The 23,637-nt window shown below is 44.4% G+C and overlaps 3 protein-coding genes across 6 annotated transcripts in view; 2 read left to right on the top strand and 1 right to left on the bottom strand.

The window, feature by feature from the left end:
• Positions 1 to 23,637, bottom strand: part of LOC309525047 (uncharacterized protein) — a 274,308-nt gene that overhangs the window by 137,625 nt on the left and 113,046 nt on the right. For 2 of the 3 annotated variants that reach the window (XM_082210397.1, XM_082210398.1), the window contains exon 3: positions 1,032 to 8,401. The exons of the other annotated variant lie outside the window; for it this stretch is intronic. In XM_082210397.1, the coding sequence (XP_082066523.1) occupies positions 3,684 to 4,856 (1,173 nt within the window). In that variant the 5' untranslated portion in view covers positions 4,857 to 8,401 and the 3' untranslated portion in view covers positions 1,032 to 3,683. Of the gene's footprint in view, positions 1 to 1,031; positions 8,402 to 23,637 lie in introns of those variants that run through there. 3 annotated transcript variants of the gene reach the window in all.
• LOC309524675 (uncharacterized protein) overlaps positions 1 to 23,637 on the top strand; it is a 121,925-nt gene that overhangs the window by 20,734 nt on the left and 77,554 nt on the right. The window lies entirely within an intron of this gene.
• The window catches only part of LOC309527550 (uncharacterized protein), a gene marked incomplete at its 3' end in the record, with an annotated part of 29,274 nt that continues 17,693 nt past the window's right edge, over positions 12,057 to 23,637 (top strand). Inside the window, exon 1 of the mRNA XM_082214375.1 lies at positions 12,057 to 12,106. Within this exon, the coding sequence (XP_082070501.1) occupies positions 12,070 to 12,106 (37 nt within the window). The 5' untranslated portion in view covers positions 12,057 to 12,069. The remainder of the gene's footprint in view (positions 12,107 to 23,637) is intronic.

Raw genomic sequence — 23,637 nt, forward strand, 5'->3', positions numbered from 1 at the left:
TTTCCCTTTATAAAAAAAGGAAATCCCTTCAGGGAATTCCCATCTGTGCTGTATACCATTCTTTTTCAAAGTGTTGACTATCTGTTTGTAGCCTTCTCTCTTACGAAGGAGCCTGATTGGTATTTCTTTAAAAATGATAATTGGTTTCCCATCAATTGTCAGTTTCTTCTGATAGCTTTCTCTCAAAATTATATTTCTCATCTCTATTGATCTAAAGATCACCAAACAGTCTCCTGGGGCCTTTTTCTGTTTATTTTGTTTTGGTCTTATTTTTATTCTGAAAGCGTTTTCTATGGTTTGTGCAACTTCTTCTTCTCTCAGTGCTAACCACCTCGCCAGTTCTTTTGTCATTTTTTCTTTTATATCTTCATCCCTTACTTCCCCTACTCCTCTAAATTTCAGATTTAGCTGCTTCTGTTTCATTTCCATCATAGCTAAGTTATCTAATACTTGATCTTGACTTTTATTTAATTCTTCAAAATTCTCTTTGATTTTTTCTACTTCTCTTCTCTGATCTTTCGTCTCTCTCTGTGTTTTCTTATTTGAGTCCTCTAAGGACTTTGTTCGTACCGTTAAGTCTTTAATTTTGTTAGATAATTCCCCTACCACCTCCTCCATTTTTTTATCAAAGGAATCCTGCATCTCTCCTAGCTTTTTTTCCATACGAGTTTCATTCTGTCTGAGTTCCTCTTTTATTTTCAGCCATAAAGCATCTAGATCCTTTATTTCCTCCTGCCTTGAGGTTTTCCTCTCTATTGGTGTTCCCACCGCTTTTTTCCCGTCTCTTCCCGCCATCCTCCTGATCCGTCCCTGATCCGTCTGAAATATCCAGGCAGTGGCCGGAATAGAGGCAATGGAAAGAATATGACGAAATAAAAGAACATCTTCAAAGATGGCTGCATCATAGACAATTAAAGGATATCTTTAAAGAGGACAATAAGAAAGGCATCTCATAGTCGGTTTCCAAATTCCAAAGAGGCAGTGATAGAAGAAAGTACAAAATTATTTTTAAAAGGCATATAACATTCTTTTGGAGTGGGAAAACAAAGACGAAGAAGTAAAATTGGTAATGATTAAATGGGCCATAACATACAATTTGAAGATTGGGTAAAATTGTGGAAAGTAAATTTGAAATTTACAGATTGTAAACTATTGAGAGAGACCTATATGAAAATGATGTATAGATGGTATCTATCACTGGTTAAACTGGAACAAATGTATAAAAATGAAAAGAGAGTGTTGGAGATGTGAAATAGAAGGTACGTTTTATCATATGTGGTGGGATTGTGAAAAGGTAAAAGCCTATTGGGAAATGATAAATAATGAATTGAAGAAAATGTTCAAAATAACTTTTCTAAAAAAACCAGAAGCCTTCTTACTAGGTATTTTAGGCCAAGACATAAGGAAAGAAAAGAGGACTTTATTTATGTATGCCACTACAGCAGCAAGAATGTTGATTGCACAAAATTGGAAGACTGGAGAAATACCAAGTAAAGAACAATGGCAAGAGAAGTTGATGAACTGTGAGGGGAGAGACTCCATCAGGCAAGGCCTCCTTCCACCTGCCTTGCCCCACTCTCTGCTTCTCAAGGTGTATTGTATTGTTTTATGTACTGTGGCTTGCGTTGTTTTATTGATTACAGTTTAGATATTATTGTAACTGTTGAGTGGATTTCTGTTTAACTTTTATATGTTGATATTATTATTTTATACTGTTCTAATGATTGTTGAATGTTACTTTTTGGGTGGAGGTTGCCTATTTTAAAGTTATGTTTTATTATCACATTTTTGTATTGCATTAGATTGTTATAAGATGTACATTTTTTTGTTTCTTCAGCTTGTAAGCCGCCTTGAGTATTCTAATATAGAAAGGCGGTATACAAATTAAAAATGATGATGACGATGATGTAGAACTGGCAAAAATTACAGACACACTAAGAGAAAAGGACAACAGCGACTTTGAAAAACAATGGGAACCATTTATAGAAACAAAGAAACAAAGATAGACTTGATGGCAGGATTTAAATAAACATTCACACTATTAGTATTAGAAAATGTCTAGAAGATAGAGAAATATGGTGTGTTTACTTTTATGTATTTAGGTTTGATGTTATGTTATTAATAACTTTTTCTGTTAGGAGGTAGCAAGTGTTGTATTTGCAGGCTCCTGTGCACAGCGGAAGGATGAGGAGTACGTGCCACATACTTTACATTACTTTATTTACACTTCAAATCTGATAGATTACAGAAATGCATCCTGCCTCTGCGAGAGCAGAGAAGCAATCTCTCTCCTCGGAAGCACAGAGAGAACTGAGAAAAACAGGAAACCAGTGTACGTCACATCCAGTCTCCCTTTCCCGTGGGAAAACCCAACAGTACGCTGACTGCGGAATGTAAACACCTGTCTTGGGACAAGCACTTCGCTGCACATTGAAGGAAGCAGAAACCAACATCCTCCCCCTTTCTGTGAACATCACTGGGCAGCGTGTTCGTACAATATCAGTACAAGCCCAACTTCTGCACATAGGTATAGTGTTGATCCCTTGACAATACATCTTGGACAATACATCAGCAGGAATTTCATTACCTGGCATATAGGACACCGTTACGAGTCCCTTCTGAATACGTTCCCTAGCATGTTGCAACTTCAATTGCAAGTGCTTTGTGCTTTGCTTACAACCTTCAGAATTCAGCAAAGCCAAACATGCTTTGTTGTCCTGGTAAACCTGGATTGGACATTTGACAGGAATTTTCATGTCTTTGCACAATTGTAACAACCATTCACAATCTTTAAGTGAATAAGTTCACTTTCAGTTCAGCTTCACAAGTACTTAAGCTAACTGTTGTTTGCTTCTTGCATGACCAATCAAATAGACCCTGATTGTACATATAGCAAACTCCAGACGTACTTTTCCTGTCTGTAGTGTCACTTCCAAAACTTGCATCTGCAAATATCTCAAGACCACCAGATTTCTGATTGTTAAATCTTAGTCTGTAATGCATAGTGCCTTTCAAATACCGCGCTATGCGTTTCAGAGCTTTCCAATCCTTAACAGTAGGATTGTTTACTTGTCTGCTTAGCAAATTACAGCTAACAGCAATGTCAGGTCTAGAACATCTGGCAATGAGGTTTAGCATGCCTAGCACACTTCTGTACAGTGTAGTGTCAGAAAATGCTTCTTCAGTGTCATCTACCTGATAACCTGTTGTCATCGGTGTGTCTACAGGGTTAGCATCCATCAGGTTTAGTTTGCTTAACACATCAGCAATTTTCCGTGACTGGTGTACTAGAATGTTACCATCTTGATCTCTCTCTATTTCCAGAGATAGGTAGTTGTTTACCTCACCAAGATCTTTCATGTCAAAGTGCTCTTTCAGTTGAGCTAGGGCATTATTGTACATTGTCAAAACAAAATAGAAAAATTCCTTCCAGTAGCACCTTAAAGACCAACTAAGTTAGTTCTTGGTATGAGGTTTCGTGTGCATACACACTTCTTCAGATACACTGAAACAGAAGTCACCAGACCCTTCTATATAGTGAGAAAGTGGGGGGGGGTATTACTCAGAAGGGTGGTGGGAATGGGTGATTGGCAGATAGCTGTGATGAGCCTGTTGACGACTCTTAACGACTGCAATAGGTCTTACAGGAAAAAGCAGGGGTGAAAAGGTGAAAAATGGCTTTGTCATGTATAATGAGATAAGAATCCAAGGTCTTTGTTCAGACCAGGTCTCTCCATGGTTTTAAGTTTGGTAATGAGTTGCAATTCAGCAGCTTCTCTTTCCAGTCTATTTCTGAAATTCCTTTGTAATAGAACAGCTACTTTGAGATCTTGTATAGTATGTCCTGGGAGATTGAAGTGTTCTCCTACTGGTTTCTCTGTCTTGTTATTCCTGATGTCCGATTTATGTCCGTTTATTCTTTGGCATAAGGTTTGGCCTGTTTGTCCAATATAGAGAGCTGAAGGACACTGTTGGCATTTGATGGCATACACAATGTTAGACGATGAGCAATTAAATAGTCCCGAGATGGTATGTGTGATGTTGTTGGGGCCAGTAATGGTGTTGTCCGGGTGTATGTGGCAGCAAAGTTGGCATCTGGGTTTATTGCAGGCTCTGGTGCCAGTGTCCGTGTTGAGTCTGGTTGTAGTATTATTGTGGGTTAGGAGTTGTTTAAGATTGGGTGGCTGTCTGTAGGCAATGAAAGGTCTTCCTCCCAGAGCTTGAGAAAGAGAACTGTCATTGTCCAGGAGAGGTTGTAGATCTCTGATGATGCGTTGTACTGTTTTAACTTGGGAGCTGTATGTGATGACTAGAGGTGTCCTGTTATTTTCTTTTTTGGGTCTGTCTTGCAGCAAGTTCTCTCTGGGTATCAGTCTGGCTCTGTTGATCTGTTGTCTAACTTCATCTGCTGGGTATTTTAGTTCTAAAAAGGTTTGCTGTAGATCTCTTAGGTGAGAGTCTCTGTCTGTAGAATTGGAACAGATGCGGCTGTAACGTAGTGCCTGGCTATATGCAATGGACTGTTTGGGATGGTAGCTAGAGGCATGTAGATATGTTTGTCGGTCAGTTGGTTTACGGTATAAGGTGGTGTCTATGCGCCCATCCTGTATTTTTATAGTAGTGTCCAAAAAATGTATTTCTTGCATAGATTGATTCATTGTTAGGTTGATTGTGGGGTGAAAATCATTGAATTTCTGGTGGAAGGTGTCCAGGGTCTGTTGACCATGTGTCCAGATGATAAAAATATCGTCAATGTATCGCAGGTACAAGAGAGGTTTGAGTGGGTAGCAGTTTAGGAAACGTTCTAAATCTGCCATGAAGATGTTGGCATACTGTGGGGCCACGCGGGTGCCCATTGCTGTGCCGCTAATCTGAAGGAACAGGTCATCACCAAATTTGAAGTTGTTGTGGGTAAGGACAAATTGGCAGTTTGGTAGCAAAGTCCGCTGTGGTTTTATCTGAAATGGTGTTCCTTATAGCTTGTAAACCATCGTTGTGTGGGATGTTGGTATACAGAGATTCCACATCCATAGTAGCTAGTATAGTATTGTTAGGAAGATTATTTAAAGATTGTATTTTCCTCAGAAAATCTGTGGTGTCACGTACATAGCTGGGAGCACTGATGGCATATGGTTTCAGAACAGAGTCCATATAACTGGAGACACCCACTGTAATAGTGCCAATACCTGAAATGATGGGGCGTCCTGGATTTCCTGGTTTGTGTATTTTAGGTAGAAGATAGAAAGTTCCTGGTCGAGGTTCTGATGGTGTGTTTGTGAGGATCTGTTCTTGGATGTGTGGGGGAAGCTCCTTAACAATCTTGTTCAGTTAAACTTTCATCAGCTTTAGCTGGAGTGCCTTTCATCAGCTTTAGCTGGTAGCCCAGCTACACCCCTATTTGGTCAGGGATAGCCTATCTACCATTGTCTATGCTCTGGGAACTTCAAGGTTAGATTCAGATACGCATTATACTTAGGGCTGCCTCTGAAGACAGTGTGGAAACCAGCTAGTGCAGAATTCAGCGGCCAAGTTGCTCACTGGAGTAAGACGGTTTGAGCATATTACACCGATCCAGGTCTGACTGCACTGGCTACCAATTACCGTATTTTTCACTCTATAACACGCACCTGACCATAACACGCACATCGTTTTTAGAGGAGGAAAACAAGGGGAAAAACATTCTGAATGAAACAGTGGATGTATCATTTTTGGGCTTCATGCTGTGACCACAGACATGTGATCTGATGGTGAATTTGGGGTGACCCAATGCAAAAATCCTGAGATTTCCTGTGGATCCATGCTTTGTAACCACGTTTTTGCACCATTGCAGCCCCAGGCAACAGTGGGCGTGTGATTTTTTTGGTGCAGGCTGTAGCCATGGACATGCTATGTGATCTGATGGTGAATTTGGGGTGACCCAATGCAAAGATCCTGAGAATCCCTGTGGATCCATGCTTTGTAACCACGTTTTTGCACCATTGTCGCGGTAGCCATCTCACGTTGCATCAAAGAACTCCTACAGGAGAGAAACCGTATACATGTTCGGAGTGTGGAAAAAGCTTCAGTCGCGGTAGCTCACTTAAGTTGCATCAAAGAACTCATACAGGAAAGAAACCGTATACATGTTCGGAGTGTGGAAGAAGCTTCAGTCGCAGTTATCAGCTTACTAGACACCAAAAACTCATACAGGAGAGAAACCATTTACATGTTCAGTGTGTGGAAAAAGCTTCAGTTGCGGTAGCTCCCTTAGGTTGCATCAAAGAACTCATACAGGAGAGAAACCGTATACATGTTCGGAGTGTGGAAGAAGCTTCAGTCGCAGTTATCAGCTTACTAGACACCAAAGAAGTCATATAGGGAGGAAATCTTAAAAATGTTTGGCATATGGAAATAACTTCACTGACAGGGGCTCCCTTCCTAAACAGTAAAGAACTCGTACGAGGGAAACATCTTAGAAAGAGTTGGAGTGTGCGAAGATCTTTAATCATATCAAATAACTCCTACAGAGAGTAAGCCAATGATTATGTTCAGCGTTAGAATTTGATTCCATTATAATTTTGATTCCTTTTAGTTGCTGTGTTGCAGATTATTCTCCTGTTCAGAGTTAGGTTTACATAGCTGTATTCTGTTATTTTCCCATGCATTTTCCATGTATTCATCACAAGTCTCTCACCAACCCTTGTTGGCGTGGCCAGAACTATTCTACCTGTAGGAGCACCTCCACCCCCATCGTCCAACCTGGACACTGAGGTCCAGCTCCGAGGGCCTTCTGATGGTTCCCTCACTGCAAGAAGTCAGGTTACAGGGAACCAGGCAGAGGGCCTTCTTGGTAGTGGCACCCGCCCTGTGGAACGCCCTCCCATCGGACATCAAGGAAATAAACAACTATCTCACTTTTAGAAGACATCTGAAGGCAATTCTGTATAGGGAAATTTTTAATGTCTAATGTTTTAACAATTTTTTATGTGCTGTATGCCGCCCAGAGTGGCTGGGGAAACCCAGCCAGATAGGTAGGATATAAATATTAAATGATGATGCCAATGATTTGATAAATCTGCTAATGGATTCATTGTGCAACATTTTGATATTTGTCTCAATGTTTAGTTGTAATATGGTCTTGTGTTGATTTTAGTTTAACTGTTTTTAGCCTCTTCTGCATAAATGTTGTTGAAAAACATGTATGCTGTGTTCTCCTCCCCAGCTCTCCCCTCCACTAGTATTCCCCCCCCCTTCTGAAAATGTGAAATCCACTATGCAGCTGTGTGCAGGTATTTGCTTATTTGGTAATCTGGCAACGGAAGAAGATGCAACCTCATCCAGAACACAACACTAAAAAAAACCAAATTATGTTTTAATTACAATTTTTAGATACATCAGATTTGCACAGAAGAGCAATCAAAGATTTAAAAATTCATGTGTGTTAGCGGGACAGTTTCCCTGTTGCATAGTCTAGTGAAAGGTGATATTTTGGTCCTGAACTCTGCTGATCAAATCCCTGATAGTGCAGGTCATAGTCCAGGAAACTTAACCCATCTTCTTCAAGGGATGCCTGTTAGAAACTGTCCTCTGGTCCGTTCCCCCCCCCCCATATGTCTGTCGTTCACTAAAATGCTTGCCCTTCCCATGACAAGGTGCAAGCCCTTCCTGGGAATTCCTGGCAAAGAGCTGCTGAACCCCAGACCCCAAAAGGAAATCCAACCTCATCTAGCAGGCAATGCTAAAGATTGAATTCTTTTATAATTCAGTTTTTAAGATATATTTGCACCAAAATGTAAAAAATGCCTGTGTTAGAAAAACAGTTGCCCTAGGTACTCTAGTGCAGGCTTGGGTCTCTAGCTGTTTTTGGACTACGATTCCCATCATCCCTTAATACTGCTAACTGGGAGTGATGGGAGTTGTAGTCCCGAAAGATCTGGAGACTCAAGTGTGGGAATCCTTCTTTAGTGAAAGGTGAGGATACGGACGTGAACTGCACTGATTCAATTGTAGATGGCATCTTTCATAGCTCCAATAAGAGAGGAGTTCAGGGAGCAAACGGCCTCTTCCTCTGATGACGTCTCTTCCCCTGCCTTGCTGAGCTTGTGTGTTTCTGCTTCCTTGCAGCCATGGGATCTGCTGCTGTTCAGGCTCATGCCACTCTCTGTGTTGCCTTGTCAGACGCTGCCCACTGTTGTCCCCCAGCCCTATTCCCCCCCATGTGTGTCATTCACTGTAAGGCTTGCACAAGCCATTGTTCGCCACTGGCAAGGAGCCTGCCCAGACTCCAATGTGTCTGTTTCCTGCTCTGCCACTTCTTTTGCCAAAGGTTGCCCATTTTCCACCAGAGAAGAAGGCAAGCAGATCCTTAAGGCTGGGTTTGCTGCTGACGTCCACGGGAACGCCAGGATCTAAGCCAGGAAACCTTGGTCCGTTGTGGGGATCTGTTTCTCTGTGCTTCTTGTTAGGAAATTGATTTTGGAAATGCGATGTACCAGATTTGCCCAACAGGGCAGTGAAAAAATTGAAGAATATCTGTATCCAACTTTCGAACTCGTTGCCTATTGATACGAGGCAGTCACTTTCACTATGTTTCAATCCATGTTTACCATTTATTTTAATTATTTTTAATAAGAAAATAGTCGTTTTAATTTTTATTTACTGATAATGCCATTGTTTTATTTTTCCTGAACTGTGGATTTAAAAAATCCCAAACATATATGCACAGCTGCATGTAAAGCCTACAAAAGATGAAATAGCCAAAAAAAAGTATGCAATCCCTAAGAAGCCATTTACAACCCCCCACCCCCCATGAAGGTTTTCTCAGGAGTCAGTCCCACTGTTCCCAACAGGTGCTTAATCTCAGGGAAAAGCGGATAAATTCAGTTTTGGGATTCCCCAGGCAGAAGAGATTTTGGTCCTCTGAGGATTAAATGCAGTGAGAGAGGAAATTATGCTTTTCCTTCCTCTCTGCTTGCCTGAACTCTGCAGGCTTTCGCCAAAGGTCTGGGGTGTTACAGATCCTTTCCTCACTATTAGTGCCACCTGGCTCAGATCCAGTTCCATCACAATGTGATTGCTTACAGGAATCTGTGTTTGACAGTGAATGGTCTCCCCTTCCTTGGAGGTTTTCAAGCAGAGGTTGGATGGCCATATGTCAGGGATTCTTTAGCTGAGATTCCTGTATTGCAGAGGGCTGGACTAGAGGATCCTCGGGGTCCCTTCCAACTCAACGACTCTATGGAAGCTGCCCATATACCCACCCACCCCTCGCCCAGCCTATTCACAAGGTAGGAACATAAATAACGCAGAAAAGTTGAAATGCAATCTATGACCCCTCCCCTTTTAACACAGTGGCTCCCAAATTTTTCTGATTCCCATCATTGTTATATACTGCCCTATACCCAGGGGTCTCAGAATAAAATCAGTATATTAAACCACAAAATACATAATAAAAATCAAAACAACCCCCATAAAAAACCAATTGCCTTACCCTATACTTATAAAATGGGACGCGGGTTGTGCTGTGGGTTAAACCACAGAGCCTAGGACTTGCCGATCAGAAGGTTGGTGGTTTGAATCCCGGTGACAGGATGAGCTCCCATTGCTCGGTCCCTGCTCCTGCCAACCTAACAGTTCGAAAGCACGTCAAAGTGCAAGTACATAAATAGGTACCGCTCCGGCAGGAAGGTAAACGGCGTTTCCATGCGCTGCTCTGGTTCGCCAGAAACGGCTTGGTCATGCTGGCCACATGACCCAGAAGCTGTACGCCGGTACCCTCGGCCAGACGTTATCTGTAGATAATACAGTGGTACCTCAGGTTAAGAACTTAATTCGTTCTGGAGGTCCATTCTTAACCTGAAACTGTTCTTAACCTGAGGTACCACTTTAGCAAATGGTGCCCCCTGCTGCCACCACACGATTTCTGTTCTCATCCTGAAGCAAAGTTCTTAACCTGAGGTACTATTTATGGGTTAGCGGAGTCTGTAACCAGGAGCATCTGTAACCTGAGGTACCACTGTAAAAATAAATAAATACAACATAGACATCAGGGTTTGTAGCCACTGACAGCCTAGTCCCGAATTTATACAATCCTCTTTTTTAAGCCTTCCAAGTGGGTGGCTCAGTATCGCCTCTGTACATCTCAGCGGAGAGGAGGAAACTACCAGCCCCACATATTTATCATATATACACATATGGGGTTCGACTAGGTGACCATTGAGATCAACAAACTCATGTTCTCTAAAATAGTCTATAAACTTTCTCCATTCTTGATTGAATTTTTTCTCATTTGATGGGTAAGATTAGCCATTTCGGCATAGTCAATCATCTTAATTATCCATTCTTCTTTCTTTGGGACCTTTACTTCTTTCCACCACGTCTAGGATAGTAGCCTCTGGCCGCTGTAATCGCATAAATAAACAGTCTCTTTTGCTTCCTTGGCATTTTTTCTCCTATTACACCTAGTAAAAAAGCCTCTGGGTTTTCTTAACAAACGTAATTTTAAGAATTTTTAAAAATTTCCCAGAAGCCCTTTACTTTTTTACACGTCCACCACATAGGAAAATGTGGAAAGAAGACAAGGTCCCAATGAAATAAGAATGGAAAGATGATGGACTCTGCCGAAATGGCTAAACTTTCCGTGAAGCTCAGGCACCAAGATGAGAAAAAATTGAATCTAGAATGGGAAAGCCTTATACAGTGGTACCCCGCAAGACGAACGCCTCGCAAGACGGAAAACCCGCTAGACGAAAGGGTTTTCCGTTTTGGAGGTGCTTCGCAAAACGAATTTCCCTATGGGCTTGCTTCGCAAGACGAAAGCCCATAGGGAAATCTCCGGGGACCTCTTTTAAATGCTAGCGGTGGGGAGCAAAGCCTTTCCCCCCCCCCTCCGGCCTTCAGAAGAGGACCAGGAAGGCTGGCGGGGGCCGAAAGGCTTTGCTCCCCAGCGCCAGCATTTTAAAAGCAGTCCGGGATAGCAGGGAAGCGCTTCCCGCTATCCCGGACGGCTTTTGAAGGCAGGAGAGGTCCGCGAAGCCTGGGCGCGCTGATGTCAGCGCGCGCAGGCTTCCGCATGCCGGCAGAGGTCCGCGAAGCTTTGGCTGGACAGCTTTTGAAGGCAGGCGGGGGGAGCAAAGACTTTCGCCCCCGCCAGCCTTCAGAAGAGGTCCTGGACCTCTTCTGAAGGCTGGCGGGGGGCAAAAGTCTTTGTCCCCCCTGCCTGCCTTCCCAGGGGCTTTTAAATCGCCCCGGACAGCGGAGAAGTCCTCCGCTGTCCCGGGGCGATTTTAAAATGCCGCCTGCCAGCATTTTAAGATCGCCCCGGACAGTGGAGAAGCCCTCCGCTGTCCCGGGGTTTTTTAAAATGCTGGGGGTGGGAAGAAAAGCCCTTGTTCCCCCCCCCCCTAGCCTTCAGAAGAGGTCGGGGGACAGACTGTCCCCGGACCTGGTCTGAAGTCGGTTTCCCTAGGAACGCATTAATTGATTTTCAATGCATTCCTATGGGAAACCGTGCATCGCAAGACGAAAAACTCGCAAGAAGAAAAAACTTGCGGAACGAATTAATTTCGTCTTGCGAGGCACCACTGTAGACTATTTTAGAGAACACTGTAAAAACCTCAAAACATTAGCAGGTTTGATGTAACATTTATGAACTAAAAATAGAATTAGGAGAGGGGAATGAAGGTGAAATTAATTGAGGAAATATATAGTAATTAAATGCAAGGAGAATAAAAGGGTGGGATGGAAACGTGGGGGGGGGTCAGTTATTGCAAATTTGGATTGGATATCTGTGTACCGAAAGGAAAATCGTTAATTTGAAAGTTGAAAATAATAATAATAATAAATAGTTTAGAAAACGTTTTAGGGCTTCCGCGCAGCTGATCCAGCGGGGCTTTCCGGAGGCGAGATCAGCGTCTCTCCTCGCTCTTTGCCCGGAGAAGCCCAGAGGCTCCTGCCGCTCGGCTCTGAAACGGTTAACAGCAGCGGCGACAGAACTGAGATTCCTAGAGCGGAGGGGAAAAGGCTGTCGGGAGAATTGCAGCTTCCGCTTCCTGTCCCGCTCCTGGGGGGGTGGGGGGAGAGATACCTGTAATGGCGGCGGCTTTCCTACCTCGCGGAGGCGCTGGAGGTGCGTCGTATGTATTATGTGTTATAAAGGGGGAGAGACGGGGGGGGGCGTGCAGCTGGAGGGAGTGTGGGGAGGGATTAAAAAACCCCATTAGGCAAACCATTTCAATGTAAGTTCTTTTCCTCTGTCTCCTTTTTCTAGTCATGAGTTTATCCAGATTTTCACATCTTATTATTTTTAAATAGAGCTCTTGAAAGTTGGTCGGCATTTCGGTGCAGATCTCGCCTAATGCACACGCTTTTGCAAAGGGTATTTCCCATATGTTTCCCATAATACCCACGCTTTTTAGCATCTACACGCAGCCGCTGGGAGAGATCATCAGGGGATTTGGGCTGGGTGTCCATCAATATGCGGATGAGACCCAGCTCTGCCTCTCTTTCAAATGGGAACCAGTGAAGGCGGGGAAGGTCCTGTGTGAGTGTCTGGAGGCGGTTGGAGGATGGATGGCGGCTAACAGATTGAGGTTGAATCCTGACAAGACACAAGTACTGTTTTGGGGGGGCGGGCTGGTGTGGGGGACTCCCTGGTCCTGAATGGGGTAATTGTACCCCTGAAGGACCAGGTGCGCAGCCTGGGAGTCATTTTGGACTCACAGCTGTCCATGGAGGCACAGGTCAATTCTGTGTCCAGGGCAGCTGTTTACCAGCTCCATCTGGGACGCAGGCTGAGACCCTACTTGCCCACAGAATGTCTTGCCAGAGTGGTTCCTGCTGTGGTTATCTTGGACTACTGCAATGCGCTCTATGTGGGGCTACCTTTGAAGGTGACCCGGAAACTGCAACTGATCCCATCGTTAAGCCTGGACACTGAGATCCAGCACCTTCTGGTGGTTCCCTCATTGCGAGAAGTGATGTTACAGGGAACCAGGCAGAGGGCTTTCTTAGTAGTGGTGCCCTCCCTGTGAAAAACCCTCCCATCAGATGTCAAGGAAATAAATAGCTATCCTATTTTTAAAAGACATCTGAAGCCAGCCCTGTTTAGGAAAGTTTTAAATAATTAAATACTGTATTGTTTTTAACACTCGATTGGGAGCCGCACAGAGTGGCTGGGGAAACTCAGCAGCCAGATGGTCGGGGTATTTATTATTATTATTATTATTATTATTATTATTATTATTATTATTATTATTTACATTTCCCATAGTTAATGCATTCTGTATATAATTCCACTAAAATTATTCATTTATAGGTCTTCCCCCCTTTTTATGGGGGTAGGACATCTTTTCCTCATGGAAAAGATCTTTCTCCTCCCAGCAGGCCAACCTGGGCAGGTGGGGGACCTTCCTTGGGCTCCCCATAGGGCTTGGGGTCAAGGCAAACCCTTAAGCATTGGAAAACCTTCTGCAGAGGCTTCCCCTGGAACTTGTAATAATTTTTATCCGGCCTGATTTTACTATAATTTGTTACATTTATATACCTCCCTATACCCACAGGCCTCAGGACAGTTCACAGGATAAAATTATAATATTAAAACTCAAAGTACATAATCAAAACAGAAACAAAAACAACCCAATAACATCCCCCAACACACACATTTTAAATTATTTGTGTTTCAGTTAAACAGCAGTTTCTGCAAGAGCAGTTCTGGGCAGAAGAGGTTTTTTAAAAAAGGAGAAACAAGCAACTTCAAGTCCACATTAAAAGTCCATGTGTTGCTGCGGCCTTATACCGACAGGCTAATAATGATAATACTACTAGTAATACGAATTTCCTTGAGCGTCCTCTCCCACTTTGTGGAGCCCGATTGGCCCCCTAGTACACTCCAAGCTGGGAGACTGAACGCAAGTGGATGAAAGATCCTAATTAATGCAACCAAACACTGGTAAGGGCTCATTATCAAGCCTACCTAGTGGCAGGGAAGGCAGCAAAGAAAGCATAGTTTTTTGCCTCCATTGCCTCCTCATTATGTCATCTGGCAGAACTTTTCCGGGTTGTACGGGGCCTTTTACAGGCTGGCCCAAAGGAGGTGGGAGAACCAATGGTAGCTCGCTTTGACTTCTTTGCAAAGCATGTTGTTGTTAAAATTGCTTGCCACAATGCTACGTCGATTGCAGGAGAGATCTGACCAGGTTCATATGGCAGGATAAGAAACCCCACATAAAATACAAATTACTGACTGACAAAAAAAGAAAGGGGCAGGTTTCGCACTCCCCGATTTAAGAACATATTTCAAAGCCTCGTGCCTATGTTGGATTAAGGATTGGATCTTATTAGAGAAAACATATACTTGATTTGGAGAGTTGCAACAACAGGTACGGATGGCATAAAGTCAAAGTCCACAGAGGGTTCACTAATCATAGTCAGAAATGCTCTTTATAAAGTGTGGACAAAATACCAACCATTATTAGAACCCCAAACACCATGGTGGCTGTCCCCAGTAGAGACCTTTGCAGTCAAAAAAATAAATATGGAGGGAAATTGGGCAACCTATAGTCAATTATTAAAAAAAGACAAGGACATCTGAGATTGAAAACATTTGGAGAGAGAAGGCACTACGTCAGTGTTTCCCAAACTTTTTTGGGCAACGGCACACCTGTTTACTGAAAAAAAATCTCGCGGCACACCACCATTAAAGCCCTGCCCCGTGACGTCAGCGCGCAGCGTCACACCGGGAGGGACGCACGAAAGTGAAAGTTTTTTCCCTCCCCCTTGCCGGGAACCTCCAAGCTTTGGGGGTGGGAGGAGGCAGCAGAGCGAGGGACTGAGGGACGGCGGCAACTGAGGCGGCGGCGGCTTTTGTGGTGGTGGCGGCGATAGCAGGCGGAGGAGGGGGCGGCGGCGGGGCTTGAGGAGCCGTCGCCGGGAGTTGCTGCTGCTGTTGTTGCTGCTGTTGCCCGGACATGCCGGCCTCCTCCTCCTCCGGTGTCTCGCGCTCCTCCCTTTTGCACGCGCTGCCCCGCCGCTCGGCACCACCACGTGGATCTTCGCCGCCGCCGCCTCTCACCGCCCGACTCGCCCGACTCCCTCCCACGGCACACCAGCCAATGTCTCACGGCACAGTAGTGTGCCGCGGAACACCGGTTGGGAAACACTGCACTACGTCACCGATTGGCTTCCATATCACCAAAAAATTGGCTTTGGGAAAGATGAATCCAAACTACAAAAAGCATTATTACGAAATGACAAAAAAAATATTATCTAAAACTGTTATTGGAATGGTATCTGAAAGATGAGGAAGTAAAGGATGTAATGGTTAAATGGGCCCAGGACATGGGCCCCACAATACAGATGGAACAGTGGGAGAGACTCTGGAGGTTAGATATCAGATTTACTGCCTGTTATACTATCAAGGAAAACTGAATGGAAATGTTATACAGGTGGTATGTGACACCTTCCAAACTAGCCAAGATATGTAAACTCAAATCCAACCGATGTTGGAAATGCAGTAATGCAGAGGAAACAATGATACATGTATGGTGAAGCTGTGAGAAAATTAATAAATTTTGGGGGTGTATCCATGAAGAGCTAAGAAAGATGCTGAAAGCTCCTATAGAAAAAAAGCCAGAGGCATGCCTAATGGGCATTATAGGAAAGGACACCCCACAGGATATCAAATGTTATTCTTATATGCCACAGCTGCAGCCAGATTATTACTTGCTAAAAATTGGAAGGGGGGCATTATTCCCACAAAAGAAGACTGGATAAGTAAATTATGTGACTTTATAGAATTGGCCAAACTAACAGCAGCCATAAGACACCAGTCAAACCAGAATTTAAGGAAGGAATGGAAATGCTTTGAGGACCAAATGAAAAAACACTGTTCTAAAGAAAACCTGTTGATATGTATGGACTAAGGATGTAAAGTTGAATCAGATTATGACAAATTAATAATAGGTGAATGTTGAATGCTATCAAAAACACAATGTAAATAAGAGCATAGAATATTGAAAGATGTCGAGCTGAGGCGGAGGGAAGTCCCAGTGTTGGAATTTTTATTTTATATATCTTTATGTTGGGCTCTTTTATTTTATGAATGGTATATTGATTGTATATATACTTTCTATAATAAACTTTATCGAGGAAAAAGAAGAAGATAAAATTGCTTCCATCCACCAAGACAGCAGATGAGTCTCATGGGTTGTCCAGAGCACAGTCTAGTCCTGTTGTGTTGGATGAGTTTTTTCAGTTGGTCAGGCTCGAGGATATGGACATGGTGTTTTGATCAGTCAGGGTGACCATTTGCACTCTTGACCCTTTCGCCTCTTGGCTGATAAAAACCAGCAGGGAGGGAACAGCAGGCTGGGCCAGGGAGATGATCAGTGCCTCTTTACGAGAGGGGGGGGGTGGTCCCTGCATGTTTGAAGGAGGCAGAGGTAAAACCACTCCTTAAGAAACCTTCTCTGAATTCAGAAAGCCTAACTACCGGCCAGTTGTTGATCTCCCTTTCCTGGGCAAGGTTCTGGAGTGAGTGGTCGCAGACCAGATCCAGGTGCTTTTGGAAGAAACTGATTTTCTGGATCCATTTCAATCAGGGTTTAGGCCTGGTTTTGGCACGGAAACTGCTTTGGTGGCCCTCTATGATGACCTCTGTCGAGAGAGAGAGACAATTGAAATGTGTCCCTGTTCATTGTTCTCCACCTCTCAGCGGTTTTCAATAGCATCCACCATGGTATCCTTCTGGAGCGACTCTCAGAACTGGGGGTGGGTGGCACTGCTTTGCAGTGGTTCCAGTCCTACTTGGATGGTCGTTCCCAGAAGGTGTTACTTGGGGAATTCATTTCAGCCCCATGGAAGCTTCAATGTGGGGTTCCGCAGGGCCCAATCCAATCCCCCTTGTTGTTTAACATCTACGTGAAATCGCTGGGAGGGATTATCCAGAGGTTTGGAGTACGTTGCCAGCAGTATGCTGATGACACTCAGCTCTATTTCTCCTTTCTATCTGTAGTGGAAGTGTTGGACCAGTGTCTTGCCTTTGTAATGGGTTCGATGAGAGCCAACAAATTGAAGCTCAATCCAGATAAGAGTGAGGCTCAGTTAGTGGGTGGTTCCCTAGAGCAGATGGGTGGGAGGTCACCTGCTCTTGATGGGATTACGCTTCCTCTGAAGGAGCAGGTTCGTAGCTTGGGGGGTCCTCCTGGATCCTTTGCTGTCGCTCAAGGCTCAGATGTCCTGTAGTGCCTTCCATCAGCTTTGACTGGTAGCCGAGCTACACCCCTATCTGGACAGGGATAGCCTATCTACCATTGTCTATGCTCTGGGAAATTCAAGGTTAGATATAGATATGCGTTATACGTAGGGCTGCCTCTGAAGACAGTGTGGAAACTTCAGCTAGTGCAGAATTCAGTGGCCAGGTTGCTCACCAGAGCAAGGCGGTTTGAGCATATTACCCCCACCCTGGTCTGACTGCAATGGCTACCAATTAGTTTCTGGCCCCAATTCCAAGTGTTGGTTTTGACCTATAAAGCCTTAAATGGCTCAGGACCACAATACCTCAAGGACCGCCTCTTTGCATATGAACCTACCCGGATCCGGAGATCACCTTCTTCGTGTGCCGTCTCCTCGAAAGTTTCAGAAGGTTGCAACACGAGAACTGGCCTTTTCTTCAGTGGCTCCCCATCTGTGGAATGATCTCCCCAGGGACACTCGCCTGGTGTCTTCATTATACACTTTTAGGCACCAGGCAAAAACGTTCCTTTTAACCAGACCTTTGGTTGATCTGTTTGACATACTATGCCCTTTTTCAAATGTGGCTCTTTTCTGGAGGGGTGTTATTGGGTTGCTGTTTTTATTCTGATTATATATTTTGTGATATTTTCTGTGAACCATGCTGAGACCTCCAGGTATAGGGCAGTATACAAACACTGATAATGATAATGATAAAAATTTTATTATTTGTACCCTATCCATTTGACTGGGTTGCCCCAGCCACTCGAGCTGGCTTCCATCAAGTATAAAAGCACAATTAAACATTAAAAGCTTCCCTATACAGGGCTGCCTCCAGTTGTCTTCTACAAGTTGTATAGTTGTTTGTTTCCTTGACATCTGACGGGATAGCTTTCCACAGGGTGGGCACCACTACCAAGAAGGCCCTCTGCCTCGTTCCTTGTAACTTGACTTCTCACAGTGAGGGAACTGCCAGATGCGCCAATTCATCAGTTTGCCTTTTTATTCCATCAGGAGATGCTGAAGGGATGCTGGCAGAAGGGGAACAATCAGAAGTGTCACCACAAAGAGGCAAAGAGGAGGAGGAGCAAAGGAAGCTGAGGGTTCAAGATGGAGGCAGCGAGGGGAGACAAAAGCAAAAGTCGGAGGGTAAATCCGGTACGTCTCAGGGTGATGAAAACCAAATTCCCAGAGAGGAGAAGAAGCATGAATGCACAGTGTGTGGAAAGAGATTTGGTAATCGCTCCACTCTTACTTTACATCAAAGAGTGCACACAGGACAGAAACCATATACATGTTCAGAGTGTGGGAAAAGCTTCAGTTGCTGTAGCTCCCTTAAGTCGCATCAAAAAACTCATACAGGAGAGAAACCATATAAATGTTTGGACTGTGGAAAGAGCTTCAGTCACAGTAGTACCCTTATCTTGCATCAAAGAACTCATACAGGAGAGAAACCGTATAAATGTTCAGAGTGTGGAAAGAGATTCAGTCACAGTGGTACCCTTACCTTGCATCAAAGAACTCATACAGGGGAGAAACCATATAAATGTTCAGAGTGTGGAAAGAGATTCAGTGTGAGTAGTAGCCTTAAGTCACATAAAAAAAATCATACAGGGGAGAAACCGTATACATGTTCAGAGTGTGGAAGGAGCTTCAGTCAGAGCAGCACCCTTAAGTCGCATCAAAGAACTCATACAGGGGAGAAACCGCATACGTGTTTGGAGTGTGGAATGAGCTTCGCTCGCAGCAATGCGCTTACTAGACATCAACAAACTCATCGAGGCAGCAAACCTTATAAATGCTGGGAATGTGGCAAGAACTTCAGTCGCCTCGACTCCCTTTACTCACATGAAAGAATTCATACAGGGGAGAAAGGATATACATGTTTGGAGTGTGGAAAGATTTTCAGGCACAGTTGCAGCCTTACCTTGCATCAAAGATTGCACACAGGAGAGAAACCTTATAAATGTTTGGAGTGTGGCAAGAGCTTCAGTCGTGGTAGCTTTCTTACATTGCATCAACGAACTCATACAGGAGAGAAACCGTATACATGTTCAGAGTGTGGAAGGAGCTTTAGTTGCCGTAGCTCCCTTAAGTCGCATCAAAGAACTCATACAGGAGAGAAACCGTATACATGTTTAGAGTGTGGAAGGAGCTTCAGTCAGAGTAACCACCTTACTAGACACCAAATAAGTCATATAGGGAGAAAATCTTTAAAATGTTTGGCATATGGAAAGAACTCCCTTCCTAAACAGTAAAGAACTCGTACAAGGGAAACATCTTAGAAAGGGTCGGAGTGTCGGAAGATCTTTAAGCCAATGATCATGTTCAGCATTAGAATTTGCTTCCATTAGAATTTTGATTCCTTTTAGTGGCCGTGTTACAGATTATCCTCCTGATCAGAGTTAGATTTACATAGCTGTATTCTGTTTTATTTCCCATGCATTTTGCATGTATTCATCACAAGTCTCTCACCAACCCTTGTTGGCGTGGCCAGAAGTATTCTACCTGAAGGAGCGCCTCCACCCCCATCGTCCAGCCCAGACACTGAGGTCCAGCGACGAGGGCCTTCTGGTGGTTCCCTCACTGCGAGAAGTGAGGTTACAGGGAACCAGGCAGAGGGCCTTCTTGGTAGTGGAACCCGCCCTGTGGAACGCCCTCCCATCAGACGTCGAGGAAATAAACCACTATCTGACTTGTAGAAGACATCTGAAAGAAACTCTGTACAGAGAGTTTTAAATGTCTAATATTTTAACATTTTTTAATGTGCTGTAAGCTGCCCAGAGTGGCTGGGAAAACCCAGCCAGATAGGTGGGATATAAATATTAAATGATGATGATTTGATAAATGGATGCAACATTTTGATATTTGTGTCAATGTTTAGTTGTAGTGTGGTCTTGAGTTGATTTTATTTTAACTGCTTTTATCCTCTGCTGCATAAATGTTGTTGAAAAACAGGTATGCTGTGTTCTCCCCCCAGCTCTCCGCTTAACTAGTATTCCCCCCCCCCATTCTGAAAATGTGAAATCCGCTATGCAGCTATGTGCAGGTATTTGTTTATCTGGTAATCTGGCAACGGAAGAAGATGCAACCTCATCCAGAACACAACACTAAAAAAAACCAAATTATGTTTTAATTACAATTTTTAGATACATCAGATTTGCACAGAAGAGCGATCAAAGATTTAAAAATTCATGTGTGTTAGCGGGACAGTTTCCCTGTTGCATAGTCTAGTGAAAGGTGATATTTTGGTCCTGAACTCTGCTGATCAAATCCCTGATAGTGCAGGTCATAGTCCAGGAAACTTAACCCATCTTCTTCAAGGGATGCCTGTTAGAAACTGTCCTCTGGTCCGTTCCCCCCCCCCATATGTCTGTCGTTCACTAAAATGCTTGCCCTTCCCATGACAAGGTGCAAGCCCTTCCTGGGAATTCCTGGCAAAGAGCTGCTGAACCCCAGACCCCAAAAGGAAATCCAACCTCATCTAGCAGGCAATGCTAAAGATTGAATTCTTTTATAATTCAGTTTTTAAGATATATTTGCACCAAAATGTAAAAAATGCCTGTGTTAGAAAAACAGTTGCCCTAGGTACTCTAGTGCAGGCTTGGGTCTCTAGCTGTTTTTGGACTACGATTCCCATTATCCCTTAATACTGCTAACTGGGAGTGATGGGAGTTGTAGTCCCGAAAGATCTGGAGACTCAAGTGTGGGAATCCTTCTTTAGTGAAAGGTGAGGATACGGACGTGAACTGCACTGATTCAATTGTAGATGGCATCTTTCATAGCTCCGATAAGAGAGGAGTTCAGGGAGCAAACGGCCTCTTCCTCTGATGACTCTCCCCCTGCCTTGCTGAGCTTGTGTGTTTCTGCGTCCTTGCAGCCATGGGATCTGCTGCTGTTCAGGCTCATGCCACTCTCTGTGTTGCCTTGTCAGAAGCTGCCCACTAGTGGCCCCCAGCCCTACTCCCCCCCCCCATGTGTGTCATTCACTATAAGGCTTGCCCAAGCCATTGTTCGCCACTGGCAGAGAGCCTGCCCAGACCCCAATGTGTCTGTTTCCTGCTCTGCCACTTCTTGTTCCAAAGGTTGCCCATTCTCCACCAGAGAGGGCGGCAAGCAGATCCTTAAGGCCAGGTTTGCTGCTGAAGTCCACGGGAACGCCTGGATCTAAGCCAGGAAACCTTGGTTCGTTGTGGGGATCTGTTTCTCTGTGCACATGCGACTTGTTAGGAAATTAATTTTGGAAATACGATGTACCGGATTTGCCCAACAGGGCAGTGAAAAAATAGAAAAAATATCTGTATCCAGCTTTCGAACTCGCTGCCTATTGATACGACGCAGTCACTTTCACTGTGTTTTAATCCATGTTTACTGTTTATTTTAATTATTTTTAATAAGAAAATAGTCATTTTAATTTTTATTTACTGATAATGTCATTGTTTTATTTTTCCTGAACTGTGGATTTCAAAAATCCCAAACATATATGCACAGGTGCATGTAAAGCCTACAAAAGATGAAATAGCCAAAAAAAAGTATGCAATCCCTAAGAAGCCATTTACAACCCCCCACCCCCCATGCAGGTTTCCTCAGGAGTCAGTCCCACTGTTCCCAACAGGTGCTTAATCTCAGGGAAAAGCGGATAAATTCAGTTTTGGGATTCCCCAGGCAGAAGAGATTTTGGTCCTCTGAGGGTTAAATGCAGTGAGAGAGGAAATTATGCTTTTCCTTCCTCTCTGCTTGCCTGAACTCTGCAGGCTTTCCCCAAAGGTCTTGGGGGTTACAGATCCTTTCCTCACTATTAGTGCCACCTGGCTCAGATCCAGTTCCATCACAATGTGATTGCTTACAGGAATCTGTGTTTGACAGTGAATGGTCTCCCCTTCCTTGGAGGTTTTTAAGCAGAGGTTGGATGGCCCTCTGTCAGGGATTCTTTAGCTGAGATTCCTGTACATCGGGGTTGGAATAGAGGATCCCTGGGGTCCCTCCCAACTCATCGATTCTGTGGAAGCTGCCCATAAACACACACCCCCGCCCATTCACAAGGTAGGAACATAAATAATGCAGGAAAGTTGAAATGCAATCTGTGATCCCCTCCCCTTTTAAGACAGTGGCTCCCAATTTTTTCTGATTCCCATCATTGTTATATACTGCCCTATACCCAGGGGTCTCAGAATAAAATCAGTATATTAAACCACAAAATACATAATAAAAATCAAAACAACCCCCATAAAAAACCAATTGCCTTACCCTAACCTATAAAATGGGACGCGGGTTGCGCTGTGGGTTAAACCACAGAGCCTAGGACTTGCCGATCAGAAGGTTGGTGGTTCGAATCCCGGTGACAGGGTGAGCTCCCGTTGCTCGGTCCCTGCTCCTGCCAACCTAACAGTTCGAAAGCACGTCAAAGTGCAACTACATAAATAGGTACCGCTTCAGCGGGAAGGTAAACGGCGTTTCCATGCGCTGCTCTGGTTCGCCAGAAACGGCTTGGTCATGCTGGCTACATGACCCAGAAGCTGTACGCCGGTACCCTCGGCCAGACGTTATCTGTTGATAATACAGTGGTACCTCAGGTTAAGAACTTAATTTGTTCTGGAGGTCCATTCTTAACCTGAAACTGTTCTTAACCTGAGGTACAACTTTAGCAAATGGGGCCTCCCGCTGCCACCACACGATTTCTGTTCTCATCCTGAAGCAAAGTTCTTAACCTGAGGTACTGTTTATGGTTTAGCAGAGTCTGTAACCTGGAGCATCTGTAACCTGGAGCATCTGTAACCTGAGGTACCACTGTAAAAATAAATAAATAAATACAACATAGACATCAGGGTGTGTAGCTACTGACAGCCTAGTCCCGAATTTATACAATCCTCTTTTTAAGCCTTCCAAGTGGGTGGCTCAGTATTGCCTCTGTACATCTCAGCGGAGAGGAGGAAACTACAGTGGTGCCTCGCAAGAGGAAATTAATTCGTTCCGCAAGTCTCTTCGTCTTGCGAGTTTTTCGTCTTGCGATGCACGGTTTCCCATAGGAATGCATTGAAAATCAATTAATGCGTTCCTAGGGAAACCGCCTTCAGACCAGGTCCGGAGACAGTCTGTCCCCGGACCTCTTCTGAAGGCTGGGGGGGGGCAAGGGCTTTTCTTCCCACCCCCAGCATTTTAAAAAACCCCGGGACAGCGACGGACTTCTCCGCTGTCCGGGCAATCTTAAAATGCTGGCGGGCGGCATTTTAAAATCGCCCCGGGACAGCGGAGGACTTCTCCGCTGTCCGGGGCGATTTAAAAGCCCCTGGGAAGGCAGGCAGGGGGGACAAAGACTTTCGCCCCCCGCCCGCCTTCAGAAGGTGTTCCCGCCCAGCCGCCCGGCTTCGGAGCAGCGTTCCGAAGCCCGGCGGCGGGGGCAGGTGTTCCCGTCCCCCCGCCCGGCTTCGG

This window comes from Podarcis vaucheri (assembly GCF_965113315.1).
Source record: "Podarcis vaucheri genome assembly, chromosome: 2".
Lineage (NCBI taxonomy): Eukaryota > Metazoa > Chordata > Lepidosauria > Squamata > Lacertidae > Podarcis > Podarcis vaucheri.